Below are 16682 nucleotides of genomic sequence, written 5' to 3'. Positions count from 1 at the left end.
ATTGTGGAGGTCTGGGCAAATGTGAGGTGTCAGAATAAATGAGACTGGAGGAGCCCCACAGCCAATATTGTTGGGTGTAAAGGCCCTGAAGGACTAGGACTTAAGGCTGGTGGATGACTTGCTTTTCCTCTCTCATGAGGACAGAATGGGAAGAATTCGCAAGGAGTAGGACTGAGGTTAGGGAGCAAGAGCTAGTTGACCGCCAGGGGTGGGCATGGAAGATAGGACACCATCTTCCATCCCTTGTTAGAGTGTGTGTGAGCCCCAAGCTGGACCAGGCATTCCAAGGGAACCATGGGGTTCTTAGAAACCTCCCCTCTATTTCCCTTTATAACTCTTCTGTTTTGGGTTCTAGAATAGGTGCCCTGGAGAACTCCCATCTTGAGAAGGCCCTGATAATCTTCCTTTCCCTTTCCTTTCCTACCCAAGCATAGACTGAAATAAAGAGAAATGAAGAAAGGCCAACCAAGACCCTAGATGTTGCAGGAACAGGGCTTATAATGGTATCCAGTGGCTTCATTCAGTCAAGGAAGGCTTACTGGAAGAGGAGACTATAAATGGGAACCCTGCATGGAGGAGTAACTTGTTAAAAAGCTTGCAAGCCAACGAGGGAGAGCCTCATGAGTGGGAGAGCTCACTGGCTTGTTTGCTCACTGGCTTGTTTGGAGGGCACGATTGGTGCTGAGGGTGTGGACCTTTGTAGCCTATCTGGGTGATTGGGGCAGATAAGGGGAACAAGAAAAGGCCGCAGGAATAAAAGAGATGAAAGGTTAGTCTGACTGCTTCTTTTCCCTCTTTGTCTCCTTGAATTCTCAAACTCCCTGCCACCTGTGGTCTCAAGGAGGCAATAAGAAGGCAGAACATCTCTCCCATCCTTCCCCTCTTACCTGCGTACACACAGCTTTTGCTCATGGCAGCCTGGGGGCCCAGACACCGGGCAGGGCAGAGTCAAGAGGGGACTGTAACAGCCTCCCTGCACATAGCTAGCCCCACCATCGCCCCCATCAGCAGCCATACCCCTCAGTGTTCTCTCCTCCAAACCCCATCGCAGGTTAGCTTCTTCACAGAGTGGCCCTTTATTCCTCCTGCAGCAAGACTTTGAGAAGCTGCCTTCCACCCCCTCAGACACAGACGCAGGCATGATATAAATCCGCAGACCTACAGCCCCTTCGTTTTTCAGTGATAACCACCCGAGTGTAGCAGTGATGAGCCTGGCTCCGGGGCCAGCGGGCCTGGCCCACCTCCAGCCCTGCCATTGAACTCACTCTCCTGTCTCTGAAAACATTTGCTTAACCTCCCTGAGCCTCAGTACCTTATCCGTAAATTGGGATTCATGTATTTACCATGTGAGAATTAATGAAATGTATTTGGTGGGTTGACATCATATTCACAAGGCACTTGACTGACACCTGTGAGCATTCAGTAGGTGGTTGAAAACTGTCGAGGACCTTAGAGCTTACAGGTGCCTTCACATTCTCGATCTCATTTCCCCTTCACAATAACAGCCCTCGGGAAGAGGTGTCAGTGTTCTTTTTGAAATTTTACAAAGAAACTGAGGCCACCAACACCTACATATTGATATGCAAATTTGTCACAAATCATAAAAATTTGTTCATAAACAAACATATGCGGAAACACAAGCTGTCGAACCTATGGCAGAGCAGCTACTTCAACAACCTGTTTTTCTTTGCCCCAAATTCGAAGAGAAAGGTGGGCTAGTGACAGAGGTGACAAATAGACAGTGTTTCTGAAAGGGCCAAGGTTACCTGGGAAGGGAGAGCTGATGCGAAGAGAAGCCTCCTACAGGAGGGATTCCTTGTGTCTGGGCAGGGTATCCCTCAGCTCCCACCCCACACCCATAGGAGCGCAAGGCTTGTGCTCTTCCAGGACTGTCCTCCTGGACCTGACAGCAAGGCATGACCTTGGAGCGTCCCAAGCGGGTCAGGAAACCCTGAGTGGCAGCTCTTTATCGATGACTTTCCATTTTTCTCTTCTTCCAACCCCATTTCCAAATCTATACCCATCTGACACTAGAACCAGGTACACCAGAGAGCAAAGAGGAGAAGCCAGATGGTCAATGGATGACTCACTAGCCAGGAGTTGGAAGCAACACTGGCAGGAAAATGAGTGCATTCGACACATCACCTGGGCCCTGCACACTATGGTCCATATACATGCCTCACCTGACCTCACATGGGTCCCATAGGCCTTCATGGGGGGTCCCAAAGGCAGACACTGGCATGTGTCTGTTGAAGAGACTAAGACTCAGGGACTTGAGGGACTCACCCAAGATCATAAGGCAGGTTAATTTAGGTGCCAGGATTTAAAACTAGGGCAGCCTGATCCTAAATGTTAGGCTTTCCCCTCTCCACCGCCCAGCATGCACGAGTTGGGCAGAACACTGGGACAGGCCACAAAGAGTTCCAGCATGGAGACCATTGTTTCATAAACATCAGGACAGCCCTGCCCACCACTGGACTCCATGGGCCTCCCCGGTTCATTCTGAAGGGTTCCCTTGGAGAGCACCCCTTGAGTCTTTCCCAGCAAACAACAAGCAAAACCCTTTTTGTTTCTGGTCCAGTGAACACTAGGCGGACCAGAAAGATTATAATCAAAATTTGCCTGCCTGTGTCTCATCAATCACCTATTCAATGATTCAGCTAACATCCCCGGGGATCTGCTGACCATCAAACCCTGGGCTAGACATTGGAGCGTAAGGCGGAAGCAGTCCCTGCCTTCAGGGAACTAGTCTGGTTCACCTGAGCACCGAGAGGACTCTGAGGATAGGGCTGTGGGAGGGTCCCTGGTTTCCTAGTATCAGACATCTGCATTTCAATTCCTTAAGCATTTAGCAAGAGCCCCCTTCAGGCACCATCTGGGCATTAGAGACTTGTAAATGTTAGTGAGGCAGGGTCTCTGTTTCTCCTGGAATGATTTTGGTTGGGGAAGGGGGTAGATAATCATCATAAGTAACCCAAACACAAGGTACATGGTACGAGGAACTCGGAGTGACTGGCCAGGACCACCGAGGTGGTGGTCGGGGGGGGGGGAGGGTCAAGGGGATCATGGCACAGAAGGCCCTGTGCAGCAACTGGGATGCCAATAGGATGGGTAGCCCTTCAGCAGACACTGTGAAGGAAAGAAGAGCAACAGCAAAGATGAGGAAGTGTGAACATGCGGGACTTGGCATGAGGAGCCCTGAACAGTAGGCCAAGGCGCTTGGACCTCGTGCTCATAGTAGTTGGTAGCCATTGAAGGTGTTTGAGCAAGGAAGTGGCACAGTCCTAGCTGCGCTGTGGAGAAAATAACCTGCCGGCAGTGATGGATGGGCTGGGCCAGCAGGGATGAGTCAGTCCACGTGGGGAATGCTGTATCAGGCTCGCTCATCTGGCTACTCCAGGCGGAGGAGCAGGTAGGAGGGAGCGGATGGAAGGAGCTCTGCGGAGTCGCTGCCTCTCTGCCAGCCCCCCAGGTATGAGCTGTACTCACACCTGAGCTAGCCCAGCACTTTCCTGGTTTGAGGCCACTCCCCTCATCTGCATGCAGCCTTGAGCAAGGGCAGGGGGTGTAGTATCAGAACGCACTGCAAGCTGTAAAAGAATAACTGCAGGAGGGCAGGGGAGCTGTGTGAGCCGAGGGCCTTGGGTGAGGCCACCACGAAAGCACAGAGGCCGTGAGTTCAATTTAGAGGGTAAGAGTGCCACTGCCTTGCCCAGAGGTGGACGTGCCAAGAGAGGGATGCTTCCAGGGACAGGGTTTTGGCCATCGGAGCGGTGCTGGCCACACAGCACCCTGGACTGACATTGCTGTGCTCTCTCCCACAGTCCCCCCAGAGGACATCAGGATTGACGGAGGTCCGGTACTTCTGCTGCAAGCAGGCACCCCCCACAACCTCACATGCCGAGCCTTTAATGCCAAGCCTGCTGCTACCATCATCTGGTTCCGGGATGGGACTCAGCAGGAGGGTGCTGTGGCCAGCACGGTGAGACCTGCATGCGCCCCCACCTCCTCTAGGGCCTCATCCCAGGTCATCTTTCCTTTACCTCATGAGTCTGACTCGATGGTGCAGGTTGAGAAGGGGCCTTACAGGTAATCTGGACCAACCCTCTTGTTACACAGTTGTGAAAACAGAGGCCCGGAGAAGAGAAACGAATTTCCAGGTTCCTGATGCCATTCAGTAGCTGAGCAGAGACCAGGAGCAATAGTAATAATGGCTGTGTTGATGAAACACCTGCTCTGTGTCAGGCACTGTGCATGCTAAGCTCTTTGTGGACAGTGTCTCGATCCTCACAGGAGTTTCATGAGTTAGGCGTTAGTTCCAACTCACAACAAGGAAACTGATGGTCAGAGAGGTTGAGTGACTTGCCCCAGGTCACACAGCTGGCGTGCAGCAGAGCTGGGTTTTGTACCTCGGTCAGTCTGTGCTCTGCCTGCTGAGCACCTCGCCCTGCTTCCCTCATCCTCTAGTTGGCTAAGAGGCTGAGGAGGCAGGCGTCACTGTGTACATTTCATAGATGAGCCTGTAGCAGAGAAAGACGTCATGCGACCCGTCCAGGATCACCTGGCGAAGCTAACAGTGATCTCCTGTTTGTAGTTCCTTCTGCCAGCCGTGGGCAAACGTGTACCCAGCCCTTTGTTAGGTGCTTCAGGAGACACTTCCCATTGTAGTGACTGGCCAGGACCACTGAGGTGGTGGTCGGGGAGCAAGGGGAACATGGCATGGAATGCCCTGTGCAGCAACTAGGATGCCAATAGGATGGGTAGCCCTTCAACAGATGCTGTGAAGGAAAGAAGAGTAACAGCAAAGCTGAGGAAGTGTGAACATGCGGGACTTGGCCTGAGGAGCCCTGAACAGTAGGCCCAGGCACTTGGACCTCATGCCCATAGATGCTCACCTGCGTGCCTATGAGGATGGCCCCAGGGCGAACCTGGATTAGCTCGGCCCTTGACACCTTGGACAATTCACTTCTCGTTGGCCTTAGTTTCACCATTTGACAAACGAGAATTTGGCCTCAGTGGTGCTTAACATTTTCACTACCAAGAGCTCTGTTATCTTCTCCTTCAGGGCTACGTTTTGAAATATCTTGGCAACCAAACAAGCTGATTTGTTAATGGCCATTTGTCGTCCACCCCCCTCCCTTATATTCATTAAAGATGATGGCTCTGCCAAACGGCACAAGGGAGCCACTGTTAGTGATTTCATTGGGTTGGTACTCTGGGCCCAGGAGAGAGGTGCTTGTTGCTATCACAGTGTGGGCCTTACTTTGGCTAACGGGATGGTGTACCTTGGGCAGTTTGCAGTAAGGAAAACAGCCCCAGGGTTCTTTTGATCCACAGAGTAGTACAAGGCTTAGAGCCTGTGAGTTTATTTCCTGCCTTCAAGGAGTTTTTGTTCTAGCAGGAGCACCAACTCAGAAAAACTCAGGCACGGTGCCTAAGAGGCCGGGCAGAATGTGCCTGGAGCCTTGTGCAGGACAGACTGCCTGCGAGGGGCACAAGTTCAGGCTGGGAGAGAGTCCTGAGGGCTGAGATGGCCAAGGAAGAAGAGGAGGGACTTAAATTGGACTCAAGAGAGTTATAGGAATTGGACTCAATCAAAACCATGGGGAAAATTCTGTACACACAGAATGAACTCTAATGTAAACTACGGACATTAGTTAATAATAATATGTCAATATTGGTAGTAACACATGCATCACACTAATGTATCACGTTAGTAACGGAAGCTGTGAGGTAGGGGAGGAGGGCATATGGGCATTCTCTGTATTTTCTTTCAGTTTTTTTTGTAAACTTAAAACTTTTCTAAAAAATAGTCTACTAATTAAAAACAAAACCAAACCTGGAAAGAGGTTGTGTCTGGGGACGGGGGCTGAGCTTTAGGTTAAAGTACCCCTCCAATGGAAGCCAGTGCTGAGTCGGGTCATCCTGCGAGCTGAGGAGGGGCCTTTAGACTGACCGTGTCTTCCACCTGTGTCCCGCCCTAGGAGCTGCTGCAGGACGGGAAGAGGGAGACTACCACCAGCCAGTTGCTCATTAACCCCACCGACCTGGACATTGGGCGCGTCTTCACCTGTCGCAGCATGAACGAAGCCATCCCTAGTGGCAAGGAGACGTCGATTGAACTTGATGTTCACCGTGAGCAGGGGCCCGAGGGAGAGCGGGATGGAGGGGTGGGGAGGGGAAGGGAACGTGGGCGCCCGTGGAGAAGCGTAGAGGAACCCTCCAGGGGCCCCAGGGCAGAGGCTCACCCTCTTCATCCTGTGAAGATTCCCTGGTTTGACCCATGGGCACTGAGGGCTGGTGAGGCATCAGCTACAAGTCGAGCTGTTCCCTGGTCTAAACCAGAGTGTGGCTTTGGGCAATTATTTCATCTCTCTGTGCCTCGGTTTCCAATTCTGTATACCTGCAGAAAATAAAATACAGGCCTACAATTCCTTATCCAGAATTCCAAAATAACAGCGATTTGGTGCAAAACCTGAACTGAGGCTCTTTGTAGTCTTATTTAACCCACTTAATCCTAATAGTCATACATTTTACTGCAGAGGTATCAATGTTTGGTACCATGGGGTGTTGCCCAGACCCTGCTGGAGGTCTTGCATGGCAAGCAGTCCATGCACACTATCACCTTTCTAAAATTTGAAAAATTCCAAATTCTGAAATACATAGTTTCAAGGGTTTCAGATAAGGGACTGTCGACCTGTGCCTGTTCCTCAGGGGTGTGAGTATTAAATGAGATGGAGTGTAAGAGCATCAAGCATGGAGCACGCTCACTGGTGTGTGCTCAGTACCTCTGCCCTGGGTAGGGTGGGATCTTGGACAAAAATTGGAGAGATGCCCCACCCCCATCCCTTTTAATGAGCTAGGGGAGCCCACACTGGCATCTAGTGGCCACCACGGGCCTTTACACCCATTGACTAATTTGTCCCTTCGGTATCATCCTTGACCATCACTCTGGATGGCCCCCTAGAGATGCCATGGGGTAACGATGAGGAAGACAGGTTTCCTTATTGGAGCTGGTACTCTGCAAACTCACAATTCCCAGATCCCTGCACAGTGGTGGTATCCGAGCATATGTGCCAGGGAGAGAAAAAGAAACCTAAGGTACAGAAAAGACCTGACTTCCTGTCCCCTGCCTTGCAGACCCTCCTACGGTGACCCTGTCCATTGAGCCACAGACGGTACAGGAGGGCGAGCGTGTTGTCTTTACATGCCAGGCCACAGCCAACCCTGAGATCCTGGGCTACAGGTGTGAGGAGCAGGGCCTGGGAGCACTTGGGAGGTTACTGGGGAGGGCGATGCCACTGGATGGGGGGTGAGAGCGCTCCAAGCCCTAATCCCCGTGTTGCCTCCTCCCCCAGATGGGCCAAGGGAGGCTTCTCGATTGAAGATGCCCATGAGAGTCGCTATGAGACGCACGTTGACTATTCCTTCTTCACGGAGCCTGTGTCCTGTGAGGTTTACAACAAAGTGGGCAGCACCAATGTCAGCACTTTAGTAAATGTCCACTGTGAGTAGCTGGAGGGACAGGGACAGAGGACAGGGGTGGAGACATGGGGCAGAGGACAGGGGCCTATAAAGGGTCTGGGGTGGAGCTGGGGAGGCTCCATGAAGCTGAGGAGATGGGGAATAGACGCGGGGAAGGAGCAGAGCAGGGGAAAGAAGAGAAGGCTGACTGGAGCTGACGCAGGTGATGCTGAGACCCTAAGGAGCTGCTCCCTTCTCCCTCAGTTGCCCCCCGGATTGTAGTTGACCCTAAGCCTACGACTACAGACATTGGCTCTGATGTGACTCTCACCTGTGTCTGGGTCGGGAATCCCCCCCTCACCCTCACCTGGACCAAAAAGGACTCAAACATGGTAAGACGCTTGCTGCCTCTCCTGGATGCTGGTAGGAAAGAACTTGGCCACGGGGGGTGGGGGGGGGTGTGCATTATTTTTCAGGTTGAATCTGGGATATTTCTATGGTCTTAGGATTTAGAGGAGAAGGACAGTGCTTTTGATCAACCCTCACCCTCCTCGAAGACCAGCTGGCCGATTCAGTGGAGTGGGAGGGACACGCTGACCTGTGTGTGGGTGGAGGGACGAGGGCCTGAGTGGAGGTGCTGGGGTGGTGAGAGATGCGGTGAATGGGTGCTACGCAGGAAGGTGGGGGAGCTGGGATGGGTCACCAGAGAGGACAAGGCTGAATTCTGCAGCACCACAGAGACCTGCCTTAAACAATTCGGGCAGCAGGAGGGATTTCAGGATGAAATTTTTACTAGAACAGATCATCCGAAGAGGCTGCATCTTCCGTGACCTCATCTGCCCTCTGGCCCACCTGTCCCTGCCCACTGGTGCGGAGTTGGTGCTTAAATGCCAAACTGGTTAGAGTCAGGGGAGGGACCAGACAGACTCATGACCCTAGTTCCCTTCTGGGAATTCACTTGTGGCCCTTCCTGCTTTCTTTCCAATACGTCCAATGCGGGGCCCACACGGACCTAGGGGCCCAGGCCTCCTGGCTCCCCACCCGAGGCTGCTCTCTCTGCCCAGGTCCTGAGTAACAGCAACCAGCTGCTGCTGAAGTCCGTGACGCAGGCAGACGCGGGCACCTACACCTGCCGGGCTATCGTGCCTCGCATAGGAGTGGCAGAGCGGGAGGTGCCACTTTACGTGAACGGTGAGCGGCCTGAGGGGCTGGGCCTGGGTGGGCAGGCGCTGTAGGCTCCAGCTGACCCTGACTGCACCTTCTGCTTGCAGGGCCCCCCATTATCTCCAGCGAGGCAGTGCAGTATGCTGTCAGGGGCGACGGTGGCAAGGTGGAGTGTTTCATCGGGAGCACGCCACCCCCGGACCGCATCGTGAGTGCTGGGACTGGTGTGGGGTGTGGGGACAGTCAGCCGCCTGCCTCTCTCTCCTGCTCGGTCTCCTCCTGAGTCTCTGTCTGTGCTCCTGCTCGTCTCTACTTCCAGTCCTCCAACCTTATGCCCCTCTGTCCTTTTCCTTGCTTAGATGCTGCCACCTCTCTTATTTGAGCAAATTACTTAGTGTTTTAAACCTCAGTACCATCCGTAAAATGGGGCCGGTGATCCTGCCCTAACAGGGCTGCTGTGACAAGGGACAGTAATAGCAGGTACGGAAGGCCAAGGGGAGCTCCTCACTGGATTCACTGTTAGTTCCCTCAGCTGCCACTCTGCTCTCTTCTCTCCCGCAGCTCCTTCCCTTGCTTCCTGAGCTTTCCCTTGCTCCCCCCTTCCCTTTCTCTCAGCCCTGCCCCATCAGCTCTCCTTCCCATCCTGTCCCGCATCCCACTCCCCTCCCTCTGCCCTCCTTCCTCTCCACCGGCTCCCTCACGACTCCCCTCCCTCCTCTCTCCTCTTCACCACACCACGAGCCATTAATTTCCTCCCTGACCATTAACCGTCAAACCCCTCATCACATTTAATAACCATTTGGCTGACTCCAGGGCTGCCCGGGGACACTTCATTACCACGGCTGCCCGAACAGGGAGTGGCTCAGCTCCCAGGGGCTTTGCTTGGAGAGTGAGGATGGCTAATCCTGGAAAGGGGCCAGTTCTCAGCCATTACCCACCCCGTAAGCTCTACGAAGAGGGAGGGGACACAAAGGGGGACTGCCTTCTGGGAGCTCAGGGGTGAAAGAGCCTGGGACACCCCTCTTTGGTGATAACTGCTCACCATTATGAGAGTCTGTGGCTGGGTCTCCAAGCCAAGCACGTTGGTGTGGGGCTGGCTCTGGGTTAGCTAAAGGTAAAATTGACTTATGTGGAAGAAAACCTGAGCATAGTCTAGTCGGGTCCTCTCACTTTACAGATGAGGAAACAGGCCCAGAGAGGGGAAGGGAGGCCACACAGGGAGTCGAAGTAGCCCAGCGTTCTTGGCTCCCCCATCCAGGACTTTCTATAACATCAGGGGTTCCCAAATGTTGCACTCACATCACATGGGATCATTATAAAAATGGAGATTCCTCTCTTGCCGGGTGGCTCAGCTAGGTGGAGTGTTGGTCCAAACACCAAAAGTTTGCAGGTTCCATTCCCAGTCAGGGCACATAGGTTGGGAGTTCAGTCCCTGGTAGGGGCGCACATGGGAGGCAACCAGTCTGTTTACTCTCGCATCAGTGTGTCCCCCCCCCCCCGAAAATCAATAAACGTATCCTTGGGTGAGTATAAGAAATATATATAGAGATTCCTATTTAGGAGATAAGTCCCAAGAATTGGCATTTTAAAGAATGTCTCTAGATATATCTGAATGTTTCTGGCATGTGCCTCCATCATGTTTGAGAGTCACTGATTCTCCTAGACTGGAGGTTCAGTGCCAAGGTCTGAGGCAGTAGGTGTAAGTGTGACTTAGGTTTGTTGCAGGGTGTGTTGTGCTGGGCTTAGTGGTACACAGGGCACATGAGGTAAGAACACCTTTCTTACCCACTCTTGCCCTCCCTACCACAGGCATGGGCATGGAAGGAGAACTTCCTGGAGGTGGGGACCCTGGAACGCTATACGGTGGAGAGGACCAACTCAGGCAGTGGGGTGCTGTCTACACTCACCATCAACAATGTCATGGAGGCCGACTTCCAGACCCACTATAACTGCACTGCCTGGAACAGCTTCGGGCCAGGCACGGCCATCATCCAGCTGGAGGAGCGAGGTGACAGCAGTGCTCACCAGTAGCCAGGGCACAGGACAGCCTAGGGATTCTGCTCCCTCTTCTCTCCGGGGGCTGGGCCTCCCCACCTGGCCTTGCTGCTCAGCTGGGGAAATCTGCTTACTTTTTGAAACATTTAATGTGCATCTGTTATATGCCCTGCAGGGGCTGCAGGGACCAATGTGAACATGGCCCCTGCCCTCAGGAACCTTAGTTTAATGGAGGAACTTACACTTTGGCAGCAAATGACTTCAGTTGGAGAAATGTTAGTAATCTGTGAAAGGGAATAGCACCACCTACTTTGCTGGGTTGGTGTGAGGGTCACGTGAGAGGATATTTATAAAATACCTGGCATATAATAGATGCCCAGTACGTTTGGTTGCCCACCTCCTCAAGAATCCTGTCTGATAGGAGATGCATGTTCCCTCCCCTAAGGCACTTCTAGTATAACAAAAAAAGGTATAACTTTTGACTTTTTTAGAAGCTTCCAAGTCTGAAGCAGGAACTTTTTTTCTAAAAGTAGCTATTTGACATGGGAGATGGAGGAAAATAACTGGGGATCCATCTGTTCTTAACTGAGGGTACCGGCAAGGTGGTGGTGTGGGAGAAGAGAGGGGATAGAGAAGGCAGAGCTCAGCAGGCAGGGCTTTCTGCAGGGGAAGGGCCTTGATACAGGTCTGATCCATCCAGGACTTCAAGGAAGGGAGAGAAAGCTGGAGTTGGGAGTCCCAGGGCCTGCTCAGCTCTGGGGAGCAGGGTGAACTATTGGAGTTCTGGGTGGGTAGGTGCAGATGGGGCCTTCCCAATGCTGTGGGGGGTGGTGAAAGAGGTTGGGACACATGGCAGACTGGAGAGTTTAGAGACAGCTGACCTCAAACAAGAGCCCAGCTCAGGAAGGAGAGACCAAGCCTCATAGGAATGTGGGCTACAGGGGAGGGACAACCACCAAGGCCTGGGTCAGGCTGGTGCCCCAGCAGCTAGGGTAAGACATCACCACGCCCTCCACTCTGATCAAGCTTAGTTAGGCTCAGGCCCAGACCCAAACACAATGCAGACCTTCCTCTAAAATCCCACCTTGACTTAAACCAGCCCCAAGCACAGTCCAGGGTGCCATGGAGCTGGCGACCTTGTGGCCAGCCTGGGCTTCAGCCAGCACTGAGCTCAGCCCCCAGGGTGGCTCCGTCCTTACCGCCTCTTTCCTTTCTCGCCTGAAGAGGTGCTACCTGTGGGCATCATCGCCGGAGCCACCATCGGTGCGGGCATCCTGCTCACCTTCTTCTTTGTCGCCTTGGTGTTCTTCCTCTACCGGCGTCGCAAAGGCAGTGAGTAAGGGCCCTGTGGGCCACAGCCCCTCCCGGTTCCAGGGCCTCCCGCAGGCAGGGCCTCGGAGGGGCAGTTGCCCTTCCCAGTCAAGGTAGGTTCAGAAATAACCCACCGCAGAGGCTGGCAGAAAGCGTCCAGGCGGTCTCTTCTGTCCCAGGTCGTAAGGATGTGACCCTGAGGAAGCTGGACATCAAGGTGGAGACAGTGAACCGTGAGCCGCTCACAATGCATTCCGACCGGGAGGACGATACCGCGAGCGTCTCCACAGCCACCCGGGTCATGAAAGCCATCTACTCAGTAAGGGCCCTGCTCTTCCCTGGCCCACTCCCCTCTTCACACTCTTGGGACTGGCCCCATCTCAGTGCTCTAATAACCGCTGTCACTGTGTCCTCAGTCAGTTTACCTGGTCCTGCCACATACACGCATGCACATACACGTTCACACATGCTCACATGTGTGTGTACACACACTGACACACACTCCCAGACCAATTTCTCTCCAGCAGAGGATGACAGGTGGGGCCCCCAGTAGGCTTCCTTTTTTTAAAAATATGTTTTTATTGATTCCAGAGAGAGGAAGGGCGAGGGAGAGAGTTAGAAACATCAGTGATGAGTCATCGATCAGCTGCCTCCTGCACACCCCCAACTGGGGTTCGAGCCCGCAACCCGGGCATGTGCCCTGACCAGGAATCGAACCTCGATCTCCTGGATCCTAGGTCGATGCTCAGCCACTGAGCCATGCTGGCCGGGCCCAACAGGCATCCTTTGTCCCATCCTTTCCCTGCAGTGTCAGAGCTGGAAGCTCCTAGAATTTTTCACATCGCACTGCCTCATCACTGGATCCCAGAGAGGGGCAGCGACATGCCCAAGGTCACACTGTGTATTAGTGACAAAACCGGTGCTAGAACCCAGGTCTCTGGCCACTTCCCACCACATCTCAGAGTCTTTACTGGGAGTGGATACAGAACTCAAGCCTACCCTTGACCCCCGACCCCTCCCATTAATAGGCAGCCTCTGGGTATGGGAATGGGGCTAGTGGGGTATAAGAGCAGGACTCCTAACACCCCCTCCTGCTGCTCTGCAGTCCTTCAAAGACGATGTGGACCTGAAGCAGGACCTGCGCTGCGATACCATCGACACCCGGGAGGAGTATGAAATGAAGGTGGGAAAGCGGAGGGGGCCGGGCACTAGGGCTGGGCGGGAGCTGGGGTTTTGAGGGCTTGAGGATGGAGAGGAGGGCAGGTTGGGGAGGAAAGGTCGGGAGGTTTCTTGCAGGAGCAAAGGAGATGGAGAGGTATTTGCTGGGAACAGAAGGCAGAGCCAGAGGAAGCCCTGAGGGCCCTGGTGAGGTTTGCCACCCCACCCGCAGAGGGCGCTCCCGCCTCCACCGCCTCTCTCCCTGCCCCAGGACCCCACCAACGGCTACTACAACGTGCGTGCCCACGAGGACCGACCATCGTCCCGGGCGGTGCTCTACGCCGACTACCGCGCCCCGGGCCCCGCGCGCTTCGACGGCCGCCCCTCCTCCCGCCTGTCGCACTCCAGCGGCTACGCCCAGCTCAGCACCTACAGCCGCGCGCCCGCCTCCGACTACGGCCCCGAGCCCGCGGCGCCCGGCCCCGCCACGCCGGCGGGCACCGACTCAGCCAGCCAGCTGTCCTACGACAACTACGAGAAGTTCAGCGCCCACCCCTTCCCCGGGGCGCCGGGGTACCCCACCTACCGACTGGGTTACCCCCAGGCCCCGCCGTCCGGCCTGGAGCGGACCCCGTTCGAGGCGTACGACCCCATCGGCAAGTTCGCCACGGCCACGCGCTTCTCCTACACGTCGCAGCACTCGGACTACGGGCAGCGCTTCCAGCAGCGCATGCAGACGCACGTGTAGGGCCGCAGCCTGCCGGCACCTCTGCGGGGCAGAGGAGAAGCTGTTCCCTGATATTCAGGGCCATTGCTCGTGGCTCCTGTCCCCCACCAGCCTTCCCCCTTCCGCCACGGCAGGTGGGGCGTAGGTCTCCCCGAAACGCCCCACCCGAGGTGCTCTGTGCATGCCCCAGCCTCCTGGGCCTGCCCTTCCCTCCTGGCCGGGAGGGAGGATGTGTCTTCTGACCTGCTCTGGCGCCTGGCCCCAGCGTGGGGGTGGGGAAGGGAAGGTTGTGGAGCAGAGGGGGCACTTTTTAGCATTCCCTTTCTATCCTGCCCTCTGCCTCCCATAAGCAGATGGAGGAGTTCACGTGGGAATGGGTAGACTTTGGCCTAGGGGACATGAAGTATAGGGGTGAGTGGCTCTGGCACATATAGGTGGAAACAGGATGGCCTGGCCAGAACTTCTGTCATCTACATTTATACCCTGGTGTATCTCCTTCAGAATTGCAGAAGGGGCCTTGGATTTCTTTCATCTCTGTCTAGAGAACAACCCTGGCACTGAGTTCAAATCCAGCTCTCATTTAGCTGAGATGAAAATGCCAGTCATCCTGGCTGCCCACTGTGCACACCTGTGTGCCAGTCTGCAGAGGGATCCAGGTGTCTCTGGTAGTGCTGCCCCTTTCCCTCTCCTCTATGCTGGGCTAGGCAGATACGTCAGAAGGTCATGGTGGAAGAAGGAAAGGTCAGGAACCATGTCCTGACTCACCAGCAAGACAACTGTGTGCTACCTGGCAGCTTCCACAGCCCACACTAGGGGAGCCCACCCAAGCCCCTCTCTCCCCAATCTGCTCGGCTTCCTGGTTTGAACTCTTGAGCCTACCTGGGGAGTTGTGGGTGAGAGGGTAGGATACTGTAGGCTATTTTTCAAAGAAAACAACAATAAAAGTCTCATTTGGGGAAAAAAAAAAGTAATAAAGCTGTAGGGATTCCCCCACCCAAATATAAGTCCTACTGGAAAGGAAAGGGGGCACCTGTTCTCTACCAGATTCCTAACACCTTCCATTACTCTTTCCATCTCCAGGCACTTTGAATTCATTTTTAAACATCCAGGTGGTGAGACCTATCTTGCGGATGGGCCTTGACAGGCTTAGGGAGGGAACCTTGGTTAGAGGCCACCTTCCAGGGAGCATGGGAGATGTGCTCTTTACCCAGGTTTTGCTTTAGCATCTTTTTTTCCCCCCCTCTTGGATCAGTCATATTCCTCCTCTTTGCAGTGCCTTGAGCTTGGGTTGGCCAGCCCTGTGTGGGAGGCTCTGCAGGGAGTGGGTATTCTGAGCCCCAGACATACTGTCAAGCGTTGCAGAATTTAGGAGACAGATGGGTCAGGGCCAGGTAAGAGGAAGGGCAGATTGAGTAAGGTGGCACAGAGGACACTGCCGGCAGCCGTGACCCGTGCTGACACATACACATGCATGTACACAGTCCACCTGGCTCTTCCCAGCCACCACCTGCTAACCAAAGAGAACCAGCACTCCAAAGAAAACCCAGGTCGGCCTCCCCTTCCCACCGATCAGGGTCTGGAGGGTGCTCCTAACTCGCTCAGCCCTGACTACGTAGGTGGGGCTTCCTGTGCAATGCCCAGAATGTTCATGGCCCTTTCTCCTGGTCACCATTCATTCCTCATGTTTGCTTTAATGAGTTAAGTGCTGATCAGCCATGGGCCATCACCACCCTTTCGGGTGGGTCTGTGGTGTGACATTCCTTGCCATCTCCCCCACCCCCACCACTGGTAAGGATCAGTTAATGTCCAGGAAGAAAGTAGCTCCAGTTCTGGCCTCCCAGCTACCTCTGTGTCCTCCAGAAGGGACTAGAGCCCCACCAACCCACCCTTTCCAAAGCCTGGTCCAGGCTCCTGCCCATGTCGGCCCCGGGAAGTTCATGCCTCCTGTGTGATCCTTTACGTAAGCTCAGCGACAGGGCCTGCTAAGGGTGCAGGCTCCTCTGCAGACAGATCTGTGCGTATTTTTATTATTTTCACAGAAACCAAAAGCCACGGGTAATCCGGTTAAACAGGAATATTCCAAAATGCATTTTTTTGGGGGGGTTTGGTCAGATTCTCTTATTTTCCCCTTTTTAGTTTAAAATGTTGGGCCCATTCTGTTGAAAAGATGGAGAGGAGAGGGCCCAAGGTCACTAGGAAGGTCCGCTAACATTGCAGGGCCCATTCATTTTCTGATGTCTGATGCAGAGCTACTTCGCGCTCTCCGACCCTTAACACCTTAACTGGGGCCTCCAAGCAAGTGATGCCGTGCAAGGCGCAGGGAGACGTCGGCCACCAAAGCCGTCTCTGTTTGCCACAGCTGGCACTCAGCTCCAGTCAGAATCTGAAGTGGGACCTACGGGTTAGGCCAAGTGGAACCACTTTTCTGGGGAGTAGAAGGTGCCCTTGAACATAGAAGTTTGCTGTCTAAAGCCGGAGTTGTCCAGTGTGGTTCCTCAGTACTGGATGTGGTCACCTTGGTGGTCCTGACCACTTTTTTTGGTCAAGGGGTTAGGAGTCAGGAGACCCGGGACCTCATTCTAAAGTCATTTACTGAGTGACCGTGGCCTACTTTTCATTGCCTCGGATTTTCTGGCCTGTAGATGAAGGAGAAGGGTTGCACAAACCTAGAATTCTGCTATTTCTCTGTTTGGTGAACTAGAACAGCCTGGGCATCCCTGGCGAGGAGTTGCGGACAGTGGGCTAAGGGATGGAGGAGTCAAAAGGGTCCCTTAGAGAAGCTTTCACCACTGGCTTCATTGTCTTGTCAGAAGTACTGTGAATGAGTTTCCACTAAGGAACCCCTTGATCCCAAACAGCACCA

At 54.0% G+C, this 16682-nt stretch overlaps 1 protein-coding gene across 2 annotated transcripts in view; it reads left to right on the top strand.

The window, feature by feature from the left end:
- The window catches only part of KIRREL1 (kirre like nephrin family adhesion molecule 1), a 101688-nt gene extending 86912 nt beyond the window's left edge, over positions 1-14776 (top strand). The window contains exons 4-15 of one of the 2 annotated variants that reach the window (XM_081120929.1): positions 3825-3982; positions 5985-6135; positions 7141-7246; positions 7359-7507; positions 7729-7856; positions 8481-8655; positions 8736-8836; positions 10438-10636; positions 11848-11955; positions 12114-12253; positions 13040-13117; positions 13364-14776. In XM_081120929.1, coding sequence (XP_080977055.1) covers positions 3825-3982; positions 5985-6135; positions 7141-7246; positions 7359-7507; positions 7729-7856; positions 8481-8655; positions 8736-8836; positions 10438-10636; positions 11848-11955; positions 12114-12253; positions 13040-13117; positions 13364-13840 — 1970 coding nt within the window. In that variant the 3' untranslated portion in view covers positions 13841-14776. The remainder of the gene's footprint in view (positions 1-3824; positions 3983-5984; positions 6136-7140; positions 7247-7358; positions 7508-7728; positions 7857-8480; positions 8656-8735; positions 8837-10437; positions 10637-11847; positions 11956-12113; positions 12254-13039; positions 13118-13363) is intronic. The other variant, XM_081120928.1, reaches the window with a different exon arrangement.
- Positions 14777-16682: the final 1906 nt, after the last annotated feature.

This window comes from Miniopterus schreibersii, assembly GCF_964146895.1.
Source record: "Miniopterus schreibersii genome assembly, chromosome: 19".
Lineage (NCBI taxonomy): Eukaryota > Metazoa > Chordata > Mammalia > Chiroptera > Miniopteridae > Miniopterus > Miniopterus schreibersii.
This window is presented reverse-complemented; position numbering and strand designations above follow the sequence as displayed.